Consider the following 27364-nt stretch of genomic DNA (forward strand, 5'->3'; position numbering starts at 1 on the left):
AAAGTACTTACGCTCTACAGAGCTTAAGTCGATTTACGGCTTACGCCAACGCTCTTATTATGTTAGTTAACTTGAATAGTAACTCTAGGGCCCCTCGTAAATAATATCGAAATAAAACATAAAAATTCCCGCCAAAATTTCGCAAGTATTAGAAGAGGCTTTAAAAAACATTTATTACCATCCCACTGTTATTTGTTCATGATAACTTACAAACAATTCAACCGTAAAATTATAACTTATAAAAACAATAGTAGTTTTTATACTACATATTAGTTTTTAAGAAAAAAATCTCTAACGAGCACACAGAATTCCAACCTGGGACTTTGTGGCAAGGCGCCATCACCATTTTTCAAGACAACAATACGCATTCAATGAACCTCACTGCATAAAGATATATCACTTTTTTTTTTCAATGTCCATATTATAGTATCAAAGCAAACTACCAAATGGTAGAAATTAACGAGTAAATGGTAGAAATTTACAACTAAATGGTAGAAATTTACAACTAAATGGTAGAAATTTACGACCAAATGGTACATAGTTTACTACCAAATTGTAATATGTGGCGATAAGACACAAGCCATTATCTAGCAAACGCTACAAATTACTGAAATTTGGTAGTTCTGCCGTTCAACGCTTAACAGTAGTCTGTAGTCAACGCTTAAAGTTCTGAGCAGTTGCAACACTCGTACACCAATTTTTACCTATTCCTGCTACGTCCGTAAAGTTTCTACCAATTGATAATTTTGGTCACAATGTCTAACAAAGTTGAGAGAAGTTGTACATATACCACATACATCCTCTATTTTCTACTAATTCGTACCACGTTATACCATTCGGTATGTGTTGGTACTTCGTTCTACCACTTGGTGTTGCGTCCGTACCGTAATAACACAATTTTACGTAAGCCCCACAAATTTCTACCAATGCCTAATAAAGTTCCGAGAAATTGCCACTGTTTTCAACTAATTCCTACCATGTCAAACCATTCAGTAGGTGTTGGTACCTCGTTCTAGCACATGGTAGGTGTCGCCTCAATGCCTGTCTGCCCGGTCGGCGCAGGAGCCGCAGACATAGTCGTCGTCCTCTCGCAGCGCGCCCCGGCTGAGCCCCACGCAATGCATGTGGAACCATTGGTCGCAACCGCCGTCGCATTGCACCCAGTCTACTTCTTTTCCTGACAGACAAAATGCCGGAATTAGAGGTCTGATCATCCATTTTAGTTCTCCCAATTCCCTCCCTCCCAAAGAGAACATTTCCAAACAAAACCTTTTAAGAAAGGTAGCAAACGAACTTTTATTTTTAAATTTCGATAATGGGTGACATAAAAAAAATACACTAAATAAAAATTTCAAAAAAATAGGTTTGTTTGAATGTTTTGTATGAAAGAAAAACTAACACCTAATACGTAAATATTTGTTTTTTTTTAAAGTCTTAATATCTATAAGGCTCTCTTCTTATATAATTATATATATCTTCTATCTTCTATCTATCTATATCTTATTAATAATATGATTTTTGTCAGCCCTAAGCACACCTAACACACACTATTTAAACTGAAAATTGCTAACATCAGTCTTAGTTTTTATGTAGTGCTTTGGTCTAAAATGTTCACCTTTTATTAAGTCCATATACAAATAAATAAAAATGATTACAGTGCGCTTTTCCACCAGAAGTTTTAGAATGAGATTACAGACAGATGACCGTAGAGTATAGTTATATAGTTACCCGTGGGTCGTAGGCATGACGCCGCGGCACAGTCCTCGTCATCGTCAGCGGAGGAGTGTGACGACGAGCTGCTTCGCCGCGCGCTCGCGCCGCGCGCCGCGCCCGCTCGCGCGCCCGCGTTTGAATGCGCGCCGCGCGTTTGTGCTGCACATTGAAACACTAATTAAAATTGTATTTAAAACACAATTTCAATCATAAAAATATTTAAAAATTTAAAACAAAAATCAAACAATAATTTAAAACAAAAAAAAAATGAAAAATAAAGAAATAAAACAATTGAAAGTCAAGAAAGGGCACCAGTGAAAAAACACGTGCTGATCGCTGCTCGTACCCTCGCCAGAGATTCAAGCGCTGTGGCGAGAGTGCGTATGCCGCATACGCATTCAATGTACTTCACTGTATAAACGTTTATCACTTTTTTCAATGTCCATATAGTATCAGAGCACCGAGAAAAACTACCAAATGGCAGAAATTTACTGTCAAATGGTAGATAATCTCTACCAAATGGTAGGAAATTATTAGCAAATGGTAGATTGGTAGATAACTATTAACTGGTAAAAATTCATTAAGTATTCAGATCCTGATAACCTACACCGAACGAAGTCGCGGGCATCAGTTAGAATAAAAAATAAAAAAATCCTCACCCATTCTTGAATGTCTTGGATGGTGTCGGTTGGGCATCCCTCGCTTGCGGCGCTCTTGTCGCGCCATGTAGTGCTTGCGCATCATCAGGCCAGAGCCCGACGACATGCCCTGGAATACACACATATTGGAGTTTTTGAAAATTAGTGAGGTACAGTGCGACAAGGCTCTCTTGGCACTTGAATGACATTGATAGGGGGGCGCTGTTGGACAACAAAAGCTTAGACTATTCAAACAAGAACAAAGGGGACACTTGACGACAACGTTAGTTCCGATTTTCGCCACGCGCCAAAAGAGCCTTGTCGCACTGTAGTGAAAAAATCCTCAGAAGAAGACCAAAATCTTCATGCTTGAAGACTTCGTCAGTGAAAATTATGATGAAAATGGATCCGAGACATGGTCGCTAACTACGACCTTAGAAGCAGCGGGCGATGGAGAGAGCTATGTGCGGGGTTTCCAAGTTATGTGATCAAATCAGAAATGAGGAGTCCGCAGGATCAGAGTACCTGACATAGCTCAACGGGTGGCGAAGCTGAAGTGGCAGTGGACAGGACACGTAGTTGGAAAACCCGATAGACGTTGGGGTTAAAAGGTGCTAGAATGGCGACCTCCCAACGGAAAACGCATCGTTGGAAGCCCCCCTACTAAGTGACAGAAGACATCAAACGAGTCAGCGGCAGTCAGGTGTGGTGTGTGGAAGCTCTACAAGAGAAGTGTATCGGTTTATCAGAAGAAGGAAAGCGCTAGATTTAGACCTATCAATTTAGTGTAGATGTCTTAATTTCTCACCTGTTTCCTATTTAAGTAATTTGTCGTAGTGGCTGAACCTCTCTTGATTGTTGTTTTTGCAGTATTCGTACCTGAAATAAAATAAAAATATTCATCGATTTATTAAAAAGTGTTACTTCTTATACGACGGTACGGAACCTTTAGTGCGTGTCCGACTCACACTTGACTGATTTTTTTAAAAGTGTGCGTGCTTTTATTCGTGCGTGTGCACATCAACGCTCACGTATGCGTGCTCCAATACGTATGAGTGAATGTATAGTCCGCGACAGGTCGAGATGGCAATCGGGGTATGAGGCGAGGAGACCGCACACCCCCACGTCCCCGATTGCCATATCGACCGTACTATATGTATGTGACATATACCATGCAGCGGGAGCGGCCTGGTCCGTTTCAGCTGGTGTTGGTGCTTGGCGGTGGTGGTGCCTCGCTTGCGGCGGCCCGCGTCCAGCACGCGCGCGGTGCGGCGTCCCTCCGCGGCTCTCGCGGCCCAAACCGCGCTCCACACCGCTGCTTGCTCTTCTAACCGCACCTACCATTGAAATACAATTTAAAAATCCTTTACAGTACTTTTATAAGTCGCATCGGCGAAATTCATTTGCGCAGAAAAACGCCGACTGAAACCGAATGTACACCAATGAAAGACAGACCTTATTGTGTGACTTGAAAAGTTTGAACACAAGATCAACAGAGTAGTGATAAGTCAACAACCGCCATCAAGATGAGCGGACGGACGCGCGCTATGATTGGCACAGGAAAATAAGATTTCTGCACAGGTACATATTATACATATTATATAGAACAAGAACATATTTTTTATACAAGATTATAATTCAGTCTCACCTCTAACAAGTCGCCTTCCAGCATGAGGTCTTCAAGTTTCTGCAACAGGCCAGGGGCGACCCGCGTGGTGGGCGAACGCGGCGTGGCGCTGTACGCGTGCTCTACATTCGCTGACGATCTGTTACCAAATATTAAACCATTGTTTTTACAAAATCCTCCAAGAATACTTGACATCTTGAAGAGTTCCCATAGGATTTTTTCAAAAATATAATCCTACGCGGACCAAGTCGCGGTTATATATAATTTTTTTAAATTTATAGACTAGCGCTTGGCTGCAATCAGACCTGGTGGCAAGTGATGATGCAACCTAAGGTGGAGCGCGCTTGCCTAGAAGATGCCTGTTCACTCTTGATACTATACCTAGTATTTTAGTATTCTTAATTCTTATAAGTTGTTACTGGGAGAACGTATAGTAACTCAGTTATACCTGTGTATTTTAGGTAATATTTATTGATATTTCACTTAAATGCTGCACACAACAGCTAGTCTACGCAACGTGACTACGCAACTTGACATTTGTGACAGCAGCGATTTCTGAACGGCTTCCCACGGGACAGCAGCGATTTCTGAAGGGCTTCCCACGTGACAGCAGCGATTTCTGAAGGGCTTCCCACGTGACAGCAGCGATTTTTGAAGGGCTTCCCACGTGACAGCAGCGATTTCTGAAGGGCTTCCCACGTGACAGCAGCGATTTCTGAAGGGCTTCCCACGTGACAGCAGCGATTTCTAAAGGGCTTCCCAGGTGGTCAAGCAGCTTGACGTAAAACACGTAGATTGTTGCTTTTTTTAGAAGTTAAATACTTACCGTCCATGGTCGTGTTTCCTGTCACTCTGCGGAGGCCGGTGTGCAGGCAGCGTGGCGAGCGAGGCGCTGCCCAGCACGGCGCGCGCCGCGTCCTGCCACGCCATGGCGCGCTCCGTCACGCATTGTAGGGCTTCGCCCTCCGCGAGCCGCACTGGCAGCTTTTGGAGCCACACCTGTCAAAGTTTCCTTTTATTGCAAACCATCGACATATTATAGCCAGCATGGCTACTACCACCGCTTACAGTAGTACAGTACGCCGCAGAAAATAATGTACATCGACCTTTTTTTTTTATTTTTTATTCAGATATTAGCCCATGACTGCAATCTCACCTGGTGGTAAGTGATGATGCAGTCTAAGATGATAGCGGGCTAACCTGGAAGGGGTATGGCAGTTTTTATTAAACCCATACCCCTTTGGTTTCTACACGGCATCGTACCGGAACGCAAAATCGCTTGGCGGCACGGCTTTGCCGGTAGGGTGGTAACTAGCCACGGCCGAAGCCTCCCACCAGACCAGACCAGAAATTTAGAAATTATAAAATTCCAAACCCCTGCCAGGAATCGAACCCGGGACCTCCCACTATTAAGACCACAGCGCTCACCACTGCGCCAGGGAGGTCGTCAGAAGGAGATAGCAGATTTGTAGAGCATTGTTGCAGTCGTTGAGACCGACAAAACGTCATATAGGTATGAGTGACAGAGACAACGCTTTACAAAGCCGAAATGTCATTCTAAAGACCGATGTAGATCACTTTCTGCCGCGTACTGTAAGTTCTTCTTTATGCTCGGTGAAAGTGGACTAAAACTGCACTGTCACTCAACCTATATGCAGTGGCGTGCACAGGATTTCAAGCCAGGGTATGCATTTAGGTATGAACTTATTTTCCGGCATGTTTTAATGAAAAATAGACATTGATTTTTTTACAACGCGGGTAAGCAGTGCGTTTATGCCTCTATGAGCTGCACGCCACTGCCTATATGTCGTTTTGTCGGTTTCAACGACAGAGACATTACAAATCTACTATCGTCTTCTAAAGGTCGATGTCCATTAGTTTCGGTACTGTACGAGCATGAGCAGTGAACAACAGAAACCTCCTCGCTCATCAAAGTCCTCACCAGTAGAGATAGTATGCGGTGCAGACGTGGCCGCTTGGTGCGGGTGCAGTCGGGGCACAGGAACTTGCTCTCCGTGCAGGGGAACGGCAGCTCTATCCGCTCCGGGGACTCTGATCTGTCTTCTAGTTCCTCTCGAGCTGATGCTACGCAGGATGCTGTTGGAAGGTATGAACATTTGCTACGAGCTGTTTGACACGCGATCGAAGTCGCACAAGAATTTGGAAAACTGTACACAACTGAAATAATTAAATGTAATACAGAAAAAAAAAATTCATGTAGGCCAACTTATGGCTCATGCAGCCGCACTTTAATCGTTACTTAAGATTGAGTTAAAACGAGACAGATTTATGTGAGAGATATTCGTTTTATCCGTCTCGTTTCAACTAAACTTAAGTAACGATTAAGCGACTCAGAGTACGGCTGTTAGAAGTTCGGTTTATTAGGTATGTGTTACTTAGAAGTACAGTGGAGTATGTGGTAAAATAAATATATTTTTTAAGTTCGGGGATTCGGATAAGACACTTCACTTACCATGGAACCAATCCTTGCACAGTTCGCACTGCGTCATGACTCCGTACTGCCGTTTCTGGCACACGCAGAACGTGACGCCAGCGGCGGGCGGCGCGCGCACCTCTTTGCGCATATTGCGGCTCCTGACAGATAATTAATAATATGTTAAAATATTGTCACGATTCCATAAAAATTGACATTGTGCCAGCCAGTAATCGTGACTGATATAAAAATGGAATATTCTTTAATTTTTTTTAACTGTATAGAGTTGGGCTTGACTGTAATCACGCCAAACAGGAAATGATGTAGCCTAACAAACAATGACTTACGTACTTTGAAGTACAACATAAAATCTAAATGGAAACATTTTACAGTGTATCAAAGTGCGAGCTCAAAATACTTCATTTGATTCAGAACAAATTGTAATGAGATAGTGAAATATATAAATATAATAACATATATAAATACCAAATACAAGGTACATAAACGCAAGCGCAGCGAGCTTGTTTCTGCTTAATTTGATGTAGCATTAGTGTTGGCATTGCGAGATTTCAACAGAATGTGGGCTTCCTATCAACTCTGGGCCTCGTCCCACATTGTGAAGTTTCACCAAAACAAGAGACCTCAGCCGCACTGGTGAGTGGCATTCTGTTGTCTATGGGCATGCACAAACATGGGGGTTACCTCAGCTCCCTGATAGCAGACAACTCCCTCTGCTCAGCCTGTTTGAAGGCCGCCACTATCTCGGTAGGTGTTGCGTCTTCGCTAAAGTGCTTGAGGAGTCCCCCTTCGAGCGAGGGTGCTTCGCCTCGGCCGCGCCGCCGCGTGGCGCCTCCACATTCAGTTCGTGGGGACAGGGCTTCCAGAAGGGAGTAGGGCCAGTTCTGAGAATAAAATACGATATATCACGGCTTTCATTTTTGAGATCTGAACTTTGAAAATTTCGATTTATGTTTAAAATTTCAAGCCTCTAGCTCGTCGGGAAATTAGGTTAAAATCAATTGCAAACTTTGTACAGACAAATTAACAAACTAACACACAGAGGGACAAGAAAGCGAGTTAATATCCAGTTCCAATCTCGGAATCTCGGTTTTAAAACCGGTCAAGTACGATTCGGATTCGCACACGAAGGGTTCCGACTTCCGTACCATCGTACAAGAAATAACGCTTAATTTTTTTTTTAATTTTCATGGCGGCCATTTTGAAATTTTTATTATTTGTTGTTAGCAATTGAAATACACATTCTGTGAAATTTTCAGTTCTCTACCTATTACGGTTCACGAGATACAGCCCACTGACGAGACGAACGGACAGCGGAGTCTTCGTAATCCCTAAAAACACCCCTTACCTTCTTGAGGAACATATCAGCCGCCCCTCGCTGCCAGTCCTTGGCGGATTGCAGCGCAGTGGACAGTTGCTGTTTCTCTAGTAGGGGCAGGGGGATGCTGGCGCCGCGGCGGGAGAGCGCTTCTACACTGTGCATGTAGGGGTACAGCTCCTTTGACTGCATCTCTTCTACCTGTTACCAAAATATGATCTCATCAGTTACACAGTATTAACATTTACTTCATATGTAACGCATGACGTGAAGGCAGCGCTGCGTCGATGTCATCCCCCTCCGTCAACAACGCGTCTAGTTCTGTCAAGTGTATTGTGTTCTTCTGTTAAACTGTCGATAGATTCCCTTCCTTATCTATACCTTAGCAAGCCAGTCCTTGGCATGCGCAGTGGCCGTATGTAACGCATGATGTGAAGGCAGCGCCGCGTCGATGTCATCCCCCTCCGTCAACAACGCGTCTAGTTCTGTCAAGTGTATTGTGTTCTTCTGTTAAACTGTCGATAGATTCCCTTCCTTATCTATACCTTAGCAAGCCAGTCCTTGGCATGCGCAGTGGCCGTACGTAACGCATGATGTGAAGGCAGCGCCGCGTCGATGTCATCCCCCTCCGTCAACAACGCGTCTAGTTCTGTCAGTGTATTGTGTTCTTCTGTTAAACTGTCGATAGATTCCCTTCCTTATCTATACCTTAGCAAGCCAGTCCTTGGCATGCGCAGTGGCCGTATGTAACGCATGATGTGAAGGCAGCGCCGCGTCGATGTCATCCCCCTCCGTCAACAACGCGTCTAGTTCTGTCAAGTGTATTGTGTTCTTCTGTTAAACTGTCGATAGATTCCCTTCCTTATCTATACCTTAGCAAGCCAGTCCTTGGCATGCGCAGTGGCCGTATGTAACGCATGATGTGAAGGCAGCGCCGCGTCGATGTCATCCCCCTCCGTCAACAACGCGTCTAGTTCTGTCAAGTGTATTGTGTTCTTCTGTTAAACTGTCGATAGATTCCCTTCCTTATCTATACCTTAGCAAGCCAGTCCTTGGCATGCGCAGTGGCCGTACGTAACGCATGATGTGAAGGCAGCGCCGCGTCGATGTCATCCCCCTCCGTCAACAACGCGTCTAGTTCTGTCAGTGTATTGTGTTCTTCTGTTAAACTGTCGATAGATTCCCTTCCTTATCTATACCTTAGCAAGCCAGTCCTTGGCATGCGCAGTGGCCGTATGTAACGCATGATGTGAAGGCAGCGCCGCGTCGATGTCATCCCCCTCCGTCAACAACGCGTCTAGTTCTGTCAAGTGTATTGTGTTCTTCTGTTAAACTGTCGATAGATTCCCTTCCTTATCTATACCTTAGCAAGCCAGTCCTTGGCATGCGCAGTGGCCGTATGTAACGCATGATGTGAAGGCAGCGCCGCGTCGATGTCATCCCCCTCCGTCAACAACGCGTCTAGTTCTGTCAAGTGTATTGTGTTCTTCTGTTAAACTGTCGATAGATTCCCTTCCTTATCTATACCTTAGCAAGCCAGTCCTTGGCATGCGCAGTGGCCGTATGTAACGCATGATGTGAAGGCAGCGCCGCGTCGATGTCATCCCCCTCCGTCAACAACGCGTCTAGTTCTGTCAAGTGTATTGTGTTCTTCTGTTAAACTGTCGATAGATTCCCTTCCTTATCTATACCTTAGCAAGCCAGTCCTTGGCATGCGCAGTGGCCGTACGTAACGCATGATGTGAAGGCAGCGCCGCGTCGATGTCATCCCCCTCCGTCAACAACGCGTCTAGTTCTGTCAGTGTATTGTGTTCTTCTGTTAAACTGTCGATAGATTCCCTTCCTTATCTATACCTTAGCAAGCCAGTCCTTGGCATGCGCAGTGGCCGTATGTAACGCATGATGTGAAGGCAGCGCCGCGTCGATGTCATCCCCCTCCGTCAACAACGCGTCTAGTTCTGTCAAGTGTATTGTGTTCTTCTGTTAAACTGTCGATAGATTCCCTTCCTTATCTATACCTTAGCAAGCCAGTCCTTGGCATGCGCAGTGGCCGTATGTAACGCATGATGTGAAGGCAGCGCCGCGTCGATGTCATCCCCCTCCGTCAACAACGCGTCTAGTTCTGTCAGTGTATTGTTTTCTTCTGTTAAACTGTCGATAGATTCCCTTCCCTATCTATACCTTAGCAAGCCAGTCCTTGGCATGCGCAGTGGCCGTATGTAACGCATGATGTGAAGGCAGCGCCGCGTCGATATCATCCCCTTCCGTCAACAACGCGTCTAGTTCTGTCAGTGTTGTGTGTTCTTCCGTTAAACTGTCGATAGATTCCCTTCCTCTTGGCGCGGAGGTATCGATGAGGATTGCTCGCGCTCGACGTTCCCAATCTTCTACTTGCACTGTAACAAAAAGTTAGATTTAGTTCATGGATTTTTTTTGTTTATTTTGATGATAGTGTGTGTGTGTGATATCGAAGCATTTAGATAAACTCAGATAGTCTCATCACAAAAACTTAAACGAGGTTTAAGCTACTGTTAAACACGTGTACCACGTGCGTACATTTGGGCTATATGGGTAAAAGTTTTTATGCCAAGCCAGGTAAGAAGCAAGGGAGATGTGTGCATGAGTGTGGCGTGTTCTTCAATGTGTAACGATACAACTTACATTTGAGCTTATAGAGCGAGGCGCGCTCCGCTTCGACTCGGCGATGCGGCACGACTCCATCGCTCTCCGCCAGCAGCTTGTCGATAGCGTCAGGAGTGAGCGTGCTGCAGTCCTCCTTGTGGGAGTGCACCGCAACTATGAACTTCTCCTGCTGCAGCCGCGCTTGTAACGCCGATAGCTGCGGCAGGACGATGCAGAGTCGGGACCCGAGGTCTACCACCTGAACAGAAATGCAAATATATACAATCTTACTTCTCATTCCTAGTCCTAATATTAAAATATGAAAGCTTGCATGTTTGATCTTTCATGCCACAATAAATCCACCACCACCTTAGGCCACATCATCACTTTCCATCAGGTGTGATCGTGGTCAAGCGTGTGCTTATCCATACTTCCATACTTAATATTATAAATGCGAAAGTGTGTCTGTCTGTCTGCTAGCTTTTCACGGCTCATCCCTTCAACCGATTTTGACGAAATTTGGTAAAGATATAGCTTACATCCCGGGGAAGGACATAGGCTACTTTTTATCCCGGAAAATAAAAGAGTTCCCACGGGGTTTTTAAAAACTTAAATCGACGCGAACGAAGTCGCGAGCATCATCTAGTTTGCTCACCTCTTCTAGCTCCCGAACTGAAGCAGAGTCACAATCTTCTAAGTCCTTGCCGAGTAGCTCCGTCGCTCGGTCCTCAAACTCTGCAGTTTGACGCAGCACTTCTTTTACCGCCGAACCTAAAGATAACAAAAAAAAAATAAGATCATATACCGGCTTTACTACGTTTTCAGTCGACGTTAGCCAGACTAGTAGAAGGACCCCGGATGGGTTCGTAGTCCGTAGTCATTTCTGTCATTTTTAGTACCTACTTTTCCTTTTGATTGTGTTTAATATTCCTCTGTCATTTTTTTAAAGTTCCCCAAACACAGAAACAGGGGGTGAAAATAAAAAGCTAAAAAGATTGCAATTGAACCCAATTTTTTGAATCGATTCAAGAAGAACGAGCGAAGCAAGCGAGAAACTTACCTTCAGGAAGCACGCAGGCCAGGCCATCGATCTCGGCAGCAAACAGAGTCAACTCGTGTATGGTGAGGCGGTACTTGGGGTCGTGGTGCCGCGTGCGCGTGCGCATCTTATTGAGATCCAGTTGTTGAATCACGCTCGCGCACTTCTCAGCGTCTTCTATCGCCGTTTCTAATGCGCGAACCAAGTCCGTTTTGTGCATCTGAGGACAACACGGTTCAAATTCAATGAATCATCATCATCATCATCAAAAAGCCTTCCTTTACAATTGCCTCTCCCCTACCAAGAGCTTTCTTATAGAGATAAGTGATTCTGTAACATCAGTTCCGACTTGCGCTTCAGCTTTTCTAGCATCGCGGGTAATGTAACAACTGTGCGACTCGTACCTTGAGATCGTGGGCCCTCTTGAGATGCGCCCTCAGGCCGTCCAGGTCGCAGGTCTTGGGCGTGTCCGGGTCTAGCGCGTTCTGGACCGCCTCGGCCCACTCGCGGAACTGTTCCGACTTGCGCTTCAGCTTCTCCAGCATCGCGGGTAACTCGTCCAGTGTGTAGCGATACCTGGACAAAAATCAACATTTTTTTTTAATCATGTAGACTACGTAATGAATCATGCGTACCAACAGTGCGCAAAACAGGATTTTTTAATATTTTTTCTGCGTTTTTTTTCTTGTATCATATTATCCAGTAATCGTTCAGTACTATCACCAGTCTTCGTTGCGTTCTGATTACATCTTGACCCCCACCCCCTCCCCCCACCCCCACCACTTACTCCTCCCTCCCCAAACTTAAATCTTTTGATTTAAGTTTGGGGAGGGAGGCCCATGTAATGTTTATTAATGGTCTACGTTTTATGCTAACCTGGTACTTTCATACAATACTCAGGGAAGGATAATGCCAAGTGAGCACGTCTAGAGCAAGTGACACGAACCTCAGTTTGTGTGCGGAGGGCGCGCAGCGACACAGCTGCTCGTAATGCCTGAGGCATGCGACCTGGGTAGTACATGCGCATGTCACACACGACAAGAAGCACGTGGTTTTGCACTCGTGGCACTGACGCTCGTCGTCCGGTAGTAATTCAAACGCTTCCCTTTCCGCTTCTGTCACACCCTGTACATAAAGAAAAAATGCCTTTAAAAATTACCACTATTATTAAAGGAAAAAAAGCGTATTAAAATCCTATCGTTGGTATAAGTCCCGCAAATCGCTAACGCGCGTGGCCACCATTTTAGTGACGTCAGCACTAGACTGAAGTTTCTTGAAGAATGGTATATTTTTATTTCGGCTGACGTCAAAATGACGTCATTTCGATGTCAATTAGACATGGTGCCAGCGCAATAGCAATTTGCAGGACTTATATAAAATCTTAAAGAAAAAAATTCCATGACCATTTCAAAGTTTAGCCAATCCCATAAAATGTGGTGCACTTACCCAGTCGAGCAAGGATTTCCTGAGCTTCCTCTCGTCGTGCAGCATGGTCCTCATGTCCCTGTAGGCCGCCAGCGCCACGGTGAGGCTGAGCGAGTCCGCCTCTAGCGCCATCTTGCACACCAGCTCGTCGTGTGAGAACACGCAGTAGCGCCGCAGTGTGGAGTAGTGGGCGATACATTCGCGACCCATTTTCAGCTGAAATACATTTTTGTACTTGAATTTTGGCGATGGAGAGAGCTATGCTTGGAGTTTCTCTACGTGAACAAAACAGGAATGAGGAGATCCGTGGGAGAACTAGAGTAACTGACATAGCTCAACGGGTTGCGAAGCTGAAATGGCAATGGGCAGGGCACATAGTTCGTACAACCGATAGACGTTGGCCAATGGCGACCTCGCACCGGTAGACGCAGCGTTTGAAGACCCCCACTAGGTGGACGGACGACATCAGACGAGTGGCTGGGAGCCGCTGGATCCAGGCGGCGCAAGACCGTGGCGTGTGGAAGTCCCTACAAGAGACCTATGTCCAGCAGTGGACGTCTATTGGTTGATGATGATGACTTGGATTTTTCGACAGCATTTGTATTGGCTAGTCTAAACCAGTATCGAAATTCATCCCAACCAAACTGGAAGAACACCCGGCTTCCAGGTACGCCTGGTATTCTTCCATCTTCATTTATTCCAGGTCATTTCTGTCATATTTTTGAAATTTGTAAATTGAGAATAAGCTCTGTGTATGGAAGCTAAACAAATTCCTCAGCCACCAATCACAAAAACTGTGATAAGAGCCAGAATTTTGGACTTTAACCAATAAATAACATGCCATATTTCTGTTGAAATTCCTTGCAAGAACATTTTTTTTATTCATCATAGACAAACGATTTACCACTGTCGGACTATGTTAATAAACTCATAGCTAGAACCCAGAGCCGTAAGGCGAGTGAAAAATATCAAATGTAAAAAGTTTTTGCTTATGTCAAAAATGTCATGTGTGGGTTAAGGAACTTTGTGAACTTTGTTAATTAATGAAAAAAAACGAATAGAAACATCTCAATAGTGTATTTAATAACAGTATCGTAATATGAAAGTAATATAGTGCTTCGCGAAACGTTCAACCACAATCACACCTGATGGAAAGTGATGATGTGGCCTACGATATCCACGGACGCGTTATCTTACGGGAAATAAATGATGACAACATTGATAAATCAACTGGTCGTTTATTAAAATTTCAGGATAGCTGAAAATGGAAGAATAAAACTGGTGGCGATCGCAATGGTTCGGAGATGATCGAAGTGATTCATGGAATTCAAGGACCTGCACAGCCCTAAAGAAGAAAGAAGAAGAAAAAAACATCTGTAAAAATTGTCAGAAAACTTACCCAGTCTGCTGGTGTGAAGTTGACAGCCTCAGCGAAGTTGTACCCCTGGTTGAAGCCAGCGTGGTAGGCGCGCGGAAACGTTATCACGAACTCCCCAGCGTGCTGGTCCGTTCTGTGGACAAGACAGAGGATGAGATCATCCATACTAATATTATAAACAGGTAAACTTTGTTTGTAGGGGATAATCTCTGAAACTAGTAACTACTGAACCGATTTTGAAAATTCTTTCACCAGTAGAAAGCGACATAATTCCTGAATTAACCTTTGTAATCACTTTTGTAACACATAATATAGTAAATTAAAAAAAACTGAATTTTTGAAGTTGAGCTATGTATGGGTTTCCTTATTTCTGATTTGATCACATAGAGAAACTTTTCTTTTCCATCGTCGCTCGCTGAGTGAGTCTAAAGCTTTCTTATGAGGCCCATAGTTAGCGACCATGACTCGGATCCATATGTCATCACTGGCCACATGCATTGTCGAAGGCTTCGGTCTTCAATCACTGAGGGATTTCGGATGAGAAGTCGAGCTTCGTACTCCGTACCTAAGATACTAACCTATAAACAGGCACCCCAGCCTTCATCAGCACATTGGGGTTCATGATGGTGACCAGTTGATGTAACAAGTCCGGCTGCAGCTGGAACAGCTCCGGAGCCTCGGCCTTCATCGCCGCTTCGAATTGTTCCGCCTTCGAGCTTGGTACTCCGTACCTACGAAAAAATAGACGTTTAATTATTATTATTATTATTTTTATTATTTATTGATCAAACATAGGTACACTTAAACATACTTACTTACGAGAACTAATACATAAAATACATAATAACAAACCAATTTGTTAAGTAGGTAGGTATACAGAAAAAATCGACTGTCCCTAAGCTAGGTATACACCTGTGTTTTAGGCGACAGCAATTAGAAGGACCATGGTTATTTTGTTACAGGATATGCTTGCGCTTGACGATATTCAAGCCTTAAAGAAAGCAATGATAAGGTCTAAGATGCCTATTCACTCTAGCCTTGAAAGTACCTGTTATACATAGCAGGTTTTTTGCTATTGGCAGGCAGGAAAGCATGTATTGCTGGTACCTTCAGGCATCTTTTACACAAGCGCGCTCCAACCTCATCATAATGATTCATCGTGGTTTTTTTATTGGGCTTTATTGTCGCCAAGTGCAAGCCTATACCACAATATACCACAACAGAGCCTCAATAGCTCAACCGGTATAGGAGTGGACTGAAAACCGAAAGGTCGACGGTTCAAATCCCGCCCGTTGCACTATTGTCGTACCTACTCCTAGCACAAGCCTGACGCTTAATTGGAGAGGAAAGGGGAACATTAGTCATTTAATATGGCTAATATTCTTTTACAAAAAAAAAAAAAAAAAATTTAAAAAACGGGACGAATTGAAAACCATCTCCATTTTGAAAGTCAGTTAAAACTCTTAACTCACCAAGTCTTGGCCTCCCCCCAGTGCAGGTAGTTGATGGAGTAGCTCCAGTGGTCCTCGTTGTGCCAGCAGAACGTGGCGAAACACATGCCCACGTACAGCCAAGGGACCTGCGCAACAATATCACTACTCGTAGTACTAGCACAACCTAAACACTATACGAAGTTAGTATAGCGCCGACTCTGTTACGTAATCCCGTACAAATGATAGAGACAAAACTCTCAGTGAGCGCTAATCATTTTGAGACACCAACCAAAACCATATTTGGTCCAAAATGTACCGAACCGAATATTGCGGCCGAATCATTCGGTTCAATTCTGCGCGGTAAACAGGTTTGTAGTTTGTACACGTCGCGTCGGTACGGCGCTCTGCAAGAGCCGGTCCGGCGTTTACCATCGCCCCCTCTCTGACTCGCGCGCAACATTAACAATCAATTTAAACAAAAAACCTAAAAAAATAATTTAAATAAATATTTTTTTATTTTGTCAATAAATAATTTTTACAAAAAGTAGTGTTTCTTTCATTTACAAAAAACTATGTACAACTTTCGGAATAAACCACACTACTTTAGTAATTAGTTAACATTACTGTTTAATAAAATGTTCTTTTTTAAATATTAACAATAATTTAAATATTCGGTAATTTTTCGGCAAATCAACCGAATATTCAGCCGAACATTCAGCGCAACATAACTTAAGGGCACAGTTATCATGAACGGTCTGTATATTCATATTCATTAATAGAATCGCAAGCTTACCTTCATCCCAGATATATCAGCATTGATATGCCCCAGCACGGAACCCTCTAAAACGGGTAAGTTATTCAAATTCCAATTAGATTCTGCATACTGTTGCTCGCCGGGATACAAGTGTGCACTGGACTTGGTTGGGAACCCTATCAAACAAACAAAATCTCATTAAAATCGATGCATCCCTTTAAGAGCTATTGTAGCTCATTCAAGTTTTTACTAATAGAATATGAACGAACGCAGGTCACTTGGAGTCAATGCCGTCGTAGGCAGGGCATTGACCCGAGTTTGAAAAATACTAAATCACTAAAACTTCAAAATGAGGCAAATGGTTCTTGGTATTGGATTGTGTTTATGTAGTATAACAATAACGCTAAGTTTTTGCTAGCGTTCTGGTTACACCCTCTTTTGATTCTTGTTTACCTATATACACTTTATGCACAAGAGCATGAAAAGCAGTTTTAGTCCGCTTACAGCCAGCGTAAAGGAAAACTTTACTAGCATGAGAAGTCAAAAGTAAATTTATTAAGTACTAGCTGACATCCGCGACTTCGTCCGCGTGGATTTAGGTTTTTTACAATACCGTAGGAACGCATTGGTTTTCCGGGATATAAAGTAACCTATGTCACTCTCCAGGTCTTTTACTATACAAAAAAATGCAAAAAAATCTCGTCAATCCGTTACTCCGTTGCGACGTGATAGGACAAACCAACAAGCAAACACACTTTCGCATTTATAATAAGGGTACTGATATACCTGATCCATGGTCCATAGAGTGCAGGTCGGCGCCGTACTCCACGGTGACGTCCTCGTCCATGGACGACACGACGCGCCAAAACTCGCGCTCCACGGTCGACGTCGGCACCATCTGTCGTCAAATATCAATAACGTGTATTATTACTACACTTGTGGCGGTTGCCATAGTTGCAACTAGATGGCGCTATTCAATCGGTAACATTTGATGACGTAGTCCCGAACAAATGTACCGCCGACAATTCTCGCACTAACGGAGTTTTCTGCAATCTGGACTATATTAAGAAGTTCAAGATACAATTGTCGGCCCACAACGAACCGCTCGGTGGGAGATCTCCCTTTAGTACGGTCGAGCCTGCACACCGCTCCCGCACAGCTTGATGCACAACTGCACGAAGCGCCGGGATAACCAACTGTTAGTTATAAGATGTAATGTGTACACACACACAATATAAGAAACGCTTTTTTTTTCTTTTTTTCTTTTTTACTGGTGTAATAAACTTACATGTACCGGCATATTGAAGTAATCCGACTTGAACTGGTCGGCCATTTCTCCGAATTGTTGTAACGTGTACTCCCGGCTGGCTTGCTCGAAACCGAAGGCTTCCGTCGGTTTTGACACCTGTCAAACGCTAGTTATTGTTAATTTTGAGGCTGTTTCAGTCCGAACGAACGTACCGGGTTATAGTCACATAGGGAAGTGGTCATAACGGGAAGTGACCATATGGCGAATGGTCATATTAGGAAGTGGTCATAACGTACCGAAACGATTTTCATAATGTACCGAAACGATTTTCTAAAGTGGTCCATCCATGCACCACTTTAGAAAATCATTTCGTTTTAGAATTTAGTACGTGGTTTTCGGTTTCTGATTGAAAAATCTTTCCGATAAGGATATCTTTATTTAATTCCTGTACAAATCATGGCCCGCGTGGAATTGTGCCAAGAATACTGGCTGCATATCTGCGCCGGACAGCCAGGCAAATCCTTTGTGGAAGAAACGTGCCAACTGCCAGCCCTTTTGTCACCAGATGAGGCTATTAACCGCGGTGAAAAGAATTTAGAGAGACACTATATATTATGTACGTACCGCCTCGGCGAGGCACACGGGGCACCGCCAGTCGCCTTTGGGCACGTCCGCGAGGGGAGGCACGAGGCAGAACGTGTGGTACGAGTCGTCGCAGCCGTCGCACAGCAGCATTTGCTCCTCGATGTCGCCTCGCCCGCAAATGTGACACATGTATTTGGCGAGCTGTGCCGAAATATAGAAAAAAAAAAAAAATTAATGTACAGTACGCGACAGAAAATAATGTACATTCGGCTTTGTAGAGCGTTGTCTCTGTCACTCATACCTATATACGTTTTGTCGGTCTCCAAGACAGAGACAAAGCTCTACAAATCCGCTGTCTCCTTCTAAAGGTAAATAATGTACATCATTATTTTCTACAGCGTACTGTATTCAGTTGTACCAACACATATTAATTAAACACATCATTCATTAACACAATCTACTTAAATCTAACTTCATTAGTCTAAAATGTGTCATGCCAAAGACCCTGAACTCAGCTAAATGTTGTGGATATAAAATGTACAAAATAATTCAATAAAATTCTTAGTAAAAAAACTTAGCTTTTGTTTAAGCCACATATTAAAATGTAGGAAAGCAGACCCCACCTAGGGGGGAAAACCCTAAGTCGAAGAAGAAGAAAAAAAACTAATATATGAAAACAAATCAATGAGCACAAATACTACAAAGTTATCTTGAGAAGTTGAGGAGTTTCTATGACCACCTCCCTGGTACAGAACCGATGTGGGTGGAGGAGGCAGGCTCAGGATCGTGTATATCACTGAAGGAGGCCGCGGAGCGGGAACGAGAGCTGGACGCCGACGCCCACCCGCTCCGCAGAAGAAGACAGGGGAGGAGAAGGAGACAGTATGCTCACCTTCTCCTGCCCTAGGCATTGGGAGTAAACTTGTGCCGGCCCAACGCCAGGACGTCTCAGTCGCATCCGATATCCGGGATCCTGAGACGTCTTATACTTGACGCGGACGGCACCGCTGGGTTTTTTAGTGGGTATGCTGATGGCGGTTAAACAAACCGCGAGTGAGTCCCACATACCCGCCCTTGTGCGGCATGCCTAATAGCATTTTTACCAGCGGTAAAAAAAAAAAAAAAAAAAAAAAGGCTCAGGATCGTGTATGGTGGCGTCAAACTGATTGCTTGACAAAGGGTAAAGCTGAGCACTCACCGGGTCGTCAGGGTGTAGCGGCGTATGTGCGGGCGGCGCGGGCGTCACCGACACGGTCATGTTGCTGAGGCGATGCTCGCGCAGCCGCGTGGAGCGCAGGACTCGTGCACGCGCCCCACAGCTCCCCGCTTGGGACATCCATTTGTTCTCGCGGGGACCTACGAAACAAAGAAAAATTAAGCAACAACGTTCTAAAACGAATACAACACTGCAAGTTAATGACGGACAGTGCCATCTTGATATGATTTAGTAAACTAATTATGTGATTGTGGACACTACTTTTTTTTTGTGACGTAACTTCAAATTGGCGGTCTTTTATTCCTGCTATAAGACATTGCTAACTACCAAATTTCATGATTCTAGGTCAACGGGAAGTTACGGGACCTTATAAGTTTTAATTGCCCTGAATTGACAGACGGGCAACAAAGTGATCCTATAAGGGGTTCCTTCCTTCCTTTTCATTTACGGCATCCCATAAATTTTAAACTCATACCTTATCCAAAATCTGACAATGGCTAGAAAGCTGATGGCAGATAGATATAAAAATTACGGAACCCTAAAAAGCAGATGTGTATCTGCGCCTAAACTGGCATCTATTGTGAAACTTGTTTGAGGACTAATCAGGACTCTAAAATAGAAGAGAGAACTTACTCCGCCTGGTCTCTCCTGGTTCCTCCTTGATAGGAGTCTTCTTGTCCTCCTTAATGGGTGTGTCGGCGGAGGGCAAAGCGCCCTCCGTGTGGCTGCCCTCGGCGGCCTCGGGCTCCGAGCTCTTGTAGCGTCGCGGAGGCGGCGGCGTCTGCGCCGGCGGCTTGCTGCTCCTTCGCCCCGCCTTCTCTGGTGTTTGTTCGCATTTTACTTCCACTTTCTATATGACAATAAAAATAGGTCTTTATTTTTTCTGAAACTCACAACAGTTTGTCAGAAGTTTGTTTACAAAATAATAAATTCTTATTTTTTAAATATATAAAAAGTATAGTTCACTGAATGACTGAAATATCGACGCAATTCTATTACACTTACCGTCTCCTTGCCATCCCCAGTGCCACCAACGGCCCCGCTGTTCTTGAACACATCGTAGGGGTAAAGGATACGTTCGTAGTGGTTCTTGAGGATGGAGCCTATCCCCTTGCCCTGGGGGTGGCCCATGCGACGCGCGATCTTCGACCATTTGCGCTCCGCTGAACATACTTCGAAGCCACCTGTGATGAAATACGTGTTAAAAATTAAAATTCTTATAGGGTCTTAGACTGTAGTAATAAAATGACGTGATTTTTAGGGTTCCGTACCTCAAAAGGAAAAACGGAACCCTTATAGGATCACCTTATAGGAAAACCTGAAGGGTACTTCCCGTTGACCTAGAATCATGAAATTTGGCAGGTAGGTAGATCTTACAGCTGACATTTGGGGAATAATCTGAAAACCGTGAATTTAGGGTTAGATCACACAAAAAAAATTAAATTGTGGTCGTGAACTAATAATTAGTATTTTCAACTTTCGAAGTGAGTGACTATATCAAGTGGGGTATCATATGAAAGGTCTTCACCTGTACATTCTAAAACAGATTTTTATTTATTTTTATGCATCATAGTTTTTGAACTATCGTGCGAAATGTGTAGTACGGAACCCTCATTGCGCGAGCCTGACTCGCACTTGGCCGGTTTTTTTATTTTTTATATAGCGGTAGTTTATGGGTTAGAATGAATTAATAAAGAGAATAATTTAAAAAATCATAGTTTTATTAATTTTTAAAATTTGTTGCAATCAGAATCAGTACCAATGAATATTTTCCTCTACTTTCTACAAAACCACCAACCAGATGGACTAAGAGCCCGCGGGGGGCAGACCTTCAGCTTTTATAAAAATAAAAGCTTAAAGTTTTAAGTTAACAATTCGAGGTCTGGCTACACTACGAACTACGGGCTGATTTTTCTATCGCCAGATAAACTAACTGACGAATAGATTTGACGTATTGATAGCTTTCCTATACAAAAACTGGCAAAACCTCAACTTTACCCTCAGATAAAAGTTATTTGATGATTCAAAAATCAGCCCTAATTGTGTGTGTGCCCTAAATGTATGGTAATGTATGACGTGATTTGTAATACTACTTCGAAGAAAATATAAAAAAATTACAACTTTATACTTTGACGTAAGATTTTTGAAACCTTTGTTACCCATAATCTGCCAAAGTCACCATGATCCAAACTTCATAGTCGCTGATCGTTCCCCGCTGTGTTGTGGACAATACGCAGAGAAACTTTCAACTTTGTTTATTTTGTTAATTTGAAAGTAATCAACAGCGTACTTACATAATTATTATTTAAATCTTAATCTAGGTTTTATAGAAGGCCACAAGGGATTACTTACAATTATAATGAAAACTATAAAAGCTATACTAGCTTTTATAACATAACGAAGGTCTGGCCCTCACAGGCTCTCTCTCCAACTTACCAGCTTCTTTGACAATTTTGTGCAAAGCATATAAGTCCAGCGGTTTCCGCTCCACTGTGGGTATTTTGAGCATGGAGCCCTGGAGCTCCCAGAACTTGAATATCTGGTCCAGAAAGTTCATCTTCACCCGGGTTATAGCCTGACAAAAATAAAAAGTACAAACTGTAGACTAGACTGTAGAATAGGGTCTTGGACTGTAGTCATAAAATGAAGTGTATAGCGGTAGTATAGCGGTAGTTTATGGGGCTTAAATTCATTACTAATGAATAATTTAAGTTTAATATAAAAATAGTTTTTTAACATAAAAATAGAGTAATTTCTGCGGGATTTTTTTTAAAGAAATATTCATTATGTATTTAAAAATATTTGTCGTTTACGCTCATTAATCGCTTTCCGTACAGCGTGACGTCAATAAACAATTATTTTATAATATAATAAAAATCATGATGTTTTCTAAATTATTCTCTTTAATAATGAATTCTAGGTCCATAAACTACTGCTACACAAAAAATCAAGTCATTTTATTACTACAGTCCAAGACCCTATTAATAGAACACGATTTTTGTTTGAAATAGCTCTTCTTCAGGTAGAAATGGAATGGCGACCTCGCACCGGAAGACGCAGCGTTGGAAGACTCCCCAGTCCCCACTAGGTGGACGGACGACATCAGACGAGTCGCAGGGAGCCGCTGGATTCAGGCGGCGCAAGATCGTGGCGTGTGGAAGTCTCTACAAGATACCTATGTGCAGCAGTGGACGTCTATCGGTTGATGATGATGATAATGAGGTAGTAATTTAGTTGAATATCTCAAAATATTAGGTTGATAAATTACCTCTAACTCGTTCAAGCGTTGTATCCTCGGCGTGAAGCGTAGTCGGTCCACGTCCACCGCGAACGGCGGCTGCCAGTGCTGCCGATAAGGAAAACTTGTTACTATTACTTGCTTCATTCTACTTTCCTACTTAACTAAGTATTATAAATATCTGATATCTCGCCCGGCTTTACTCAAGTGTTTAGTCAACGTTAGCCTGACTAGTTTCGAAATTCGAACCCATCCGGGATCCTTTTACAAAAATACTTGTAAAAATTTAATTGAATAAAAGGGACTCAGTTCAAATACTTGTAAAAGTTTAATTGAATAATTGAATATAAGGGACTCAGTTCGCGACGCGTGGGCGAATTGGGTCCCTTTGAAAAAGGATCCCGGATGAGGTCGAAACTCTGGTCGGGCTAACGTCGACAAAACACGCGAGTAAAGTCTGGTGTGAGATTAATGTATAATGGAAATCACTCACGATAGTTTAAACGCTAAGATAACTTAGTATTCTTTGAATTTACAATTTAATAATTTGTATGTAATGTTGTAAATATAATTTTTAGTCTTTTTTACAATAATTTTGTGCATAGCAAGCACTTATAGCTAGGACAAGTTGAGGTGGTTCATAAGGTGAAATAAAAGACGTTTATAATTTGTAAATAATTTATTTTAATTGGCAATCAGTACCCTTATTATAAATGCGAAAGTGTGCTTGTTTATTGGTTTGTCCTTCAATCACGTTGCAACGGAGCAACGGATAAACGAGAATTTTTGTATGGGTATAGTTAAGACCTGGAGAGTGACATAGGCTACCTGTTATCTCGGGAAATCAAAGAGTTCCCACGGAATTTTGAAAAAACCTAAATCGACGCAGACGAAGTCGGGGGCATCATCTAGTATTATATAAGTTGATTTGTTAATTAATTAGGTAACAATTAATTGTAGCCTTTACTAGCTGATGCCCGCGCATTTCCAACACACTTTCGCATTTTTAATAATATGAGTACTGATGTTGAGTTAATAATCAAATACATTTTCGCATTTAGTTATACTGAAGTAAGCAATATTGGTAGGATACATGGCTTATCCTTGCCTCAAACATGACACGGTGTGTGCCTAGTATAGTCTAATGTAAATCATTCCTAAACCATTCTTATTTTTCTTTATATATATAAAAGGAAAAGGTGACTGACTGACTGACTGACTGAATGACTGACTGACTGACTGACTGATCTATCAACGCACAGCTCAAACAACTGGACGGATCGGGCTGAAATTTGGCATGCAGATAGCTTTTATGACGTAGGCATCCGCTAAGAAAGGATTTTTGAAAATTCAACTCCTAAGGGGGTGAAATAGGGTTTTGAAATTTTGTAGTCCACGCGGACGAAGTCGCGAGCATAAGCTAGTCTAGTATAAAAATATTATTATTCCTATAAAATTAGATGTTTGTTAAGCCTTTTCACATCTCATACACAACACAGCCTCAAAAAATGTAACACAAATTACAAATAACTAACTTTTTAGGGTTCCGTACCTCAAAAAGAAAAATGTAACCCTTATAGGATCACTTTGTTGTCTGTCTGTCAGTCAAGAAACCTACAGGGTACTTCCCGTTGACCTATAATCATGAAAGTTGGTAGATAGGTAGGTCTTATAGCAGACATTGGGAGAAAAACCTGAAAACTGTGAATTAATAATTAATATTTTCAATTTATAAGTAAGATTGCTATATTAAGTGGGGTATTATATAAAAGGACTTCACCTGTGCATTCTAAAACAGATTTTTACTAGGCATCATAGTTTATGAATTATCATGCAAAATGTCGAAAAAATACGACTATAGTACGGAACCCTCGTTGCGCGAGCCTGACTTGCACTTGGCCGGTTTTTTTTTAATAAATTCAAACTGGAATGTCATTAAAATGCAAAACTGAGTACAGTGCAAAAACTTAACTAAGTAATAATATATTTATTATGCTTGATAATAAAACTCAATGACAAACCAGTAAGTAAACGATCATATGATCAATATAATATTATTATATTTTTATTTACTGAAAAGTTAGCCTTTGAAGTTGTTTTCAATCTCACCTATGGCAGTCTAAGATTGATGTGTGCCAACCTGGTCTGGGTTATTCCCACAGGATTTCAAAAAAACCTAAATATCTACAATGGGAGAAGTCGCAGGCATCATCTATTTCTTACAGAAATAACTTGCATCCTGGAGATAGACATAGACTAGGACTTTTATCCCGTAAAATCAAAGAATTCGTATGAAATTTTTAAAAACCTTAATCGCTGGCATTGTTCAGTAGTACTATAAGGTCTGGCATCCACTAAAGAAGTGTTTAGGAGACTTACTAGTAATAATACCTGCTCATCTGCCTTCTATCACTACCCCGATCATAAATGCTAAAGTGTGTTTGTTTGTTGGTTTGTCCTTCAATCACGTCGCAACAGAGCAACGGATTGACGTGATGTTTTGCATAGGTAAAGTCAAAGACCAGGAGAGAGACATAAAGTGAGAGGAAAATAAAGAGTTCCCATGGGATTTACAAAAACCTAAATCCACACAGACGAAGTCGCGGGCTTTTCCTAGTCAGATATATTTTTGCTCAATGTTTCTGTGGAATGCCTATATAACCTACATACCTACAAGCTATAGTGAATATGCATATTCTAGGCAAGCGTGCACTAACCAAGACCTCATCATTGCTTTTTATTTAAGCATGCTTGTAGTCCACCGCAAGCCTATCATCCAATAAAGCATTCCTTAATCTTTATGTCAACTGTCACTCTCCCACAACTAACGTCCTGCCTCACAAGCTGTCTGAGTGAAACATAAACCTTTAGTGTAGCATGGCAAATCTGTGCTATTTACCCAACCTGTCAAGCAGCGGGGCATATACTTTACTTATGTTAGTAAGTAGTAGTTAAGTAAATTTAAGTAGTTATTCTTTTTTTAATTTTGTTAATAGGTACTTACTTACCTACCTTTTTATAAGCACTAGCATATTATATCAGTAAAAGTAAAACTTAAATAAAACAATTAAGTAGCATGGCAGTACACATGGATAGCTTTTCTCTATATTATAGGTATGAGATGAGATGTCATCTTGTTTTTTTTTTAATGAAAAAATCTCCTAAAAATATCTGGGACATTGGATTGTAGTGGAAAAAAAGCTCAGAAAAAAACATTGTTAGAAATTGCTTTGTTATAAAAATCAAAACATAAGTATTTATGATTCTTATACCTGACTTTGTGCACAAAAAGAACTACAAAAACTTATATATTATTCGGATATTTAGGTATTTATGTTTATTTTCACTGTAGTGTAGGGATAGTTTAGCATTGCTTTGTTGGCAAGTCTTGCACCGGTAACTATAAGTATCATTAACACATTTCTAGTGAACTTAAACTTGTCTAAATTAGAAACTTAATATATTTAAGTAGTCATTCATTGGCAGAATATACATAATTACAAACTTTAAGATATTTAAGTATGTTTCGTTTAGTTAACATAATGAAATATTAATTTTAATGTGACCTATAAATAAACTTCAGTAAATAACTGTTTTATAACAGCACTCAGAGATTATGAGTTCTTGCAATGTGGCTGTATTGTAATTTAACCTAATAAGAGTAAATGTGACTGTAACTCCCAGAAGGTACCAAATAGATTAGCTATTTCTAAGAGCACTTTATACATCAGTAATAATTGATAATCACCATGTTTATAATTAGGTTCACATGTACAGTATACTGATATTGCATTTTAAGATTTACAATGTAACATAGGGCATCTGCTGGGAACATAAGCGAAAAAAAATTGTAAAATAATTAAAAAATAGAAATACTATAGGTTCGCGCAACTTTATGGTCGCGGTAGTTCTTTTTTTATCTAAACTAACGTAGGCAGAGGGCACGACACAAAATGGCAACCAGCCTACTCCAACAATATGCGAGTGCATACGACGATAATTATATGCGCTTTACACTAAAATGTGGACTCGCACTCGACTCAAACACGTAATATTTTTGATCAAGTACGTAAAAAAACTTAGGACAACACACTTATTCATCAGCCAAGTGACCACGGTTGCATCACAAGATGTTCTGGGCGATCCAATTTGGGGTTAGAAATCCGTAATTTTGCGTAAATCATCAAAATTATACCACTTTTTTGGAGAAGAGGAGGTGTGTTACATCGATATGTGACAAAGAAAATAACTTACGGCGGGGGGCTTGATCTTGCATATCCCTGACTTCTCAGCTATGGGTCGTATTTTGCTGATGTACGCCAATGGATCGAGGAACTCCTCAGGGGTTGGCTCGAAGACGGGAGCCTCAGGGGGCACGGTGAATGTAAAATTATCAGGTTTCATGGGGGACGCCGAGTCCCCCATACTAACTTCGAGTTCGACATTAGCTTCGTCACATTTTCCCATTTTTAACAAAAACCTATGCAGTTCTTACAAATTAAACTATAATGAACACTTTAACATCATCTAACGTTAAGGAATGAATAAAGCACGTCCGCAAAGAAAAAGTAGAATGAAAATTTGCCTTTCCATAAGGAATCACGAAAAGATAATAATTAAAATTATCACCAACAAATAACAGAGTTCACTTGCACGTCCGCCATGCGAAATTGAACT

The 27364-nt window shown here is 42.1% G+C and overlaps 1 protein-coding gene across 2 annotated transcripts; it reads right to left on the bottom strand.

Moving 5' to 3' along the window:
- Positions 1-564: 564 nt before the first annotated feature.
- Kdm5 (Lysine demethylase 5) lies at positions 565-27362 on the bottom strand. 2 transcript variants are annotated; one of them, XM_069506481.1, is made up of 31 exons: positions 26942-27362; positions 22718-22795; positions 21886-22024; positions 20455-20633; positions 20083-20299; positions 19432-19589; positions 18273-18434; positions 17694-17804; positions 17186-17297; positions 16439-16575; positions 15685-15791; positions 14791-14943; positions 14234-14345; positions 12856-13050; positions 12356-12534; positions 11814-11985; positions 11431-11629; positions 11026-11141; positions 10410-10629; positions 9930-10144; positions 7779-7949; positions 7115-7314; positions 6452-6573; positions 5921-6075; positions 4805-4977; positions 4000-4117; positions 3523-3688; positions 3160-3230; positions 2373-2481; positions 1729-1872; positions 565-1177 (listed from the first exon to the last, which is right to left on the bottom strand). In XM_069506481.1, the coding sequence occupies exons 1-31, from the start codon at positions 27152-27154 to the stop codon at positions 1035-1037; spliced, it is 4746 nt and encodes a 1581-aa protein (XP_069362582.1). In that variant the 5' UTR covers positions 27155-27362; the 3' UTR covers positions 565-1034. The 2 variants fall into 2 exon arrangements, with proteins under 2 accessions (XP_069362582.1, XP_034836767.1); XM_034980876.2 differs by having other exon boundaries at positions 17688-17804.
- Between the last annotated feature and the right edge of the window lie 2 nt (positions 27363-27364).

This window comes from Maniola hyperantus, chromosome 23 (assembly GCF_902806685.2).
Source record: "Maniola hyperantus chromosome 23, iAphHyp1.2, whole genome shotgun sequence".
NCBI lineage: Eukaryota > Metazoa > Arthropoda > Insecta > Lepidoptera > Nymphalidae > Maniola > Maniola hyperantus.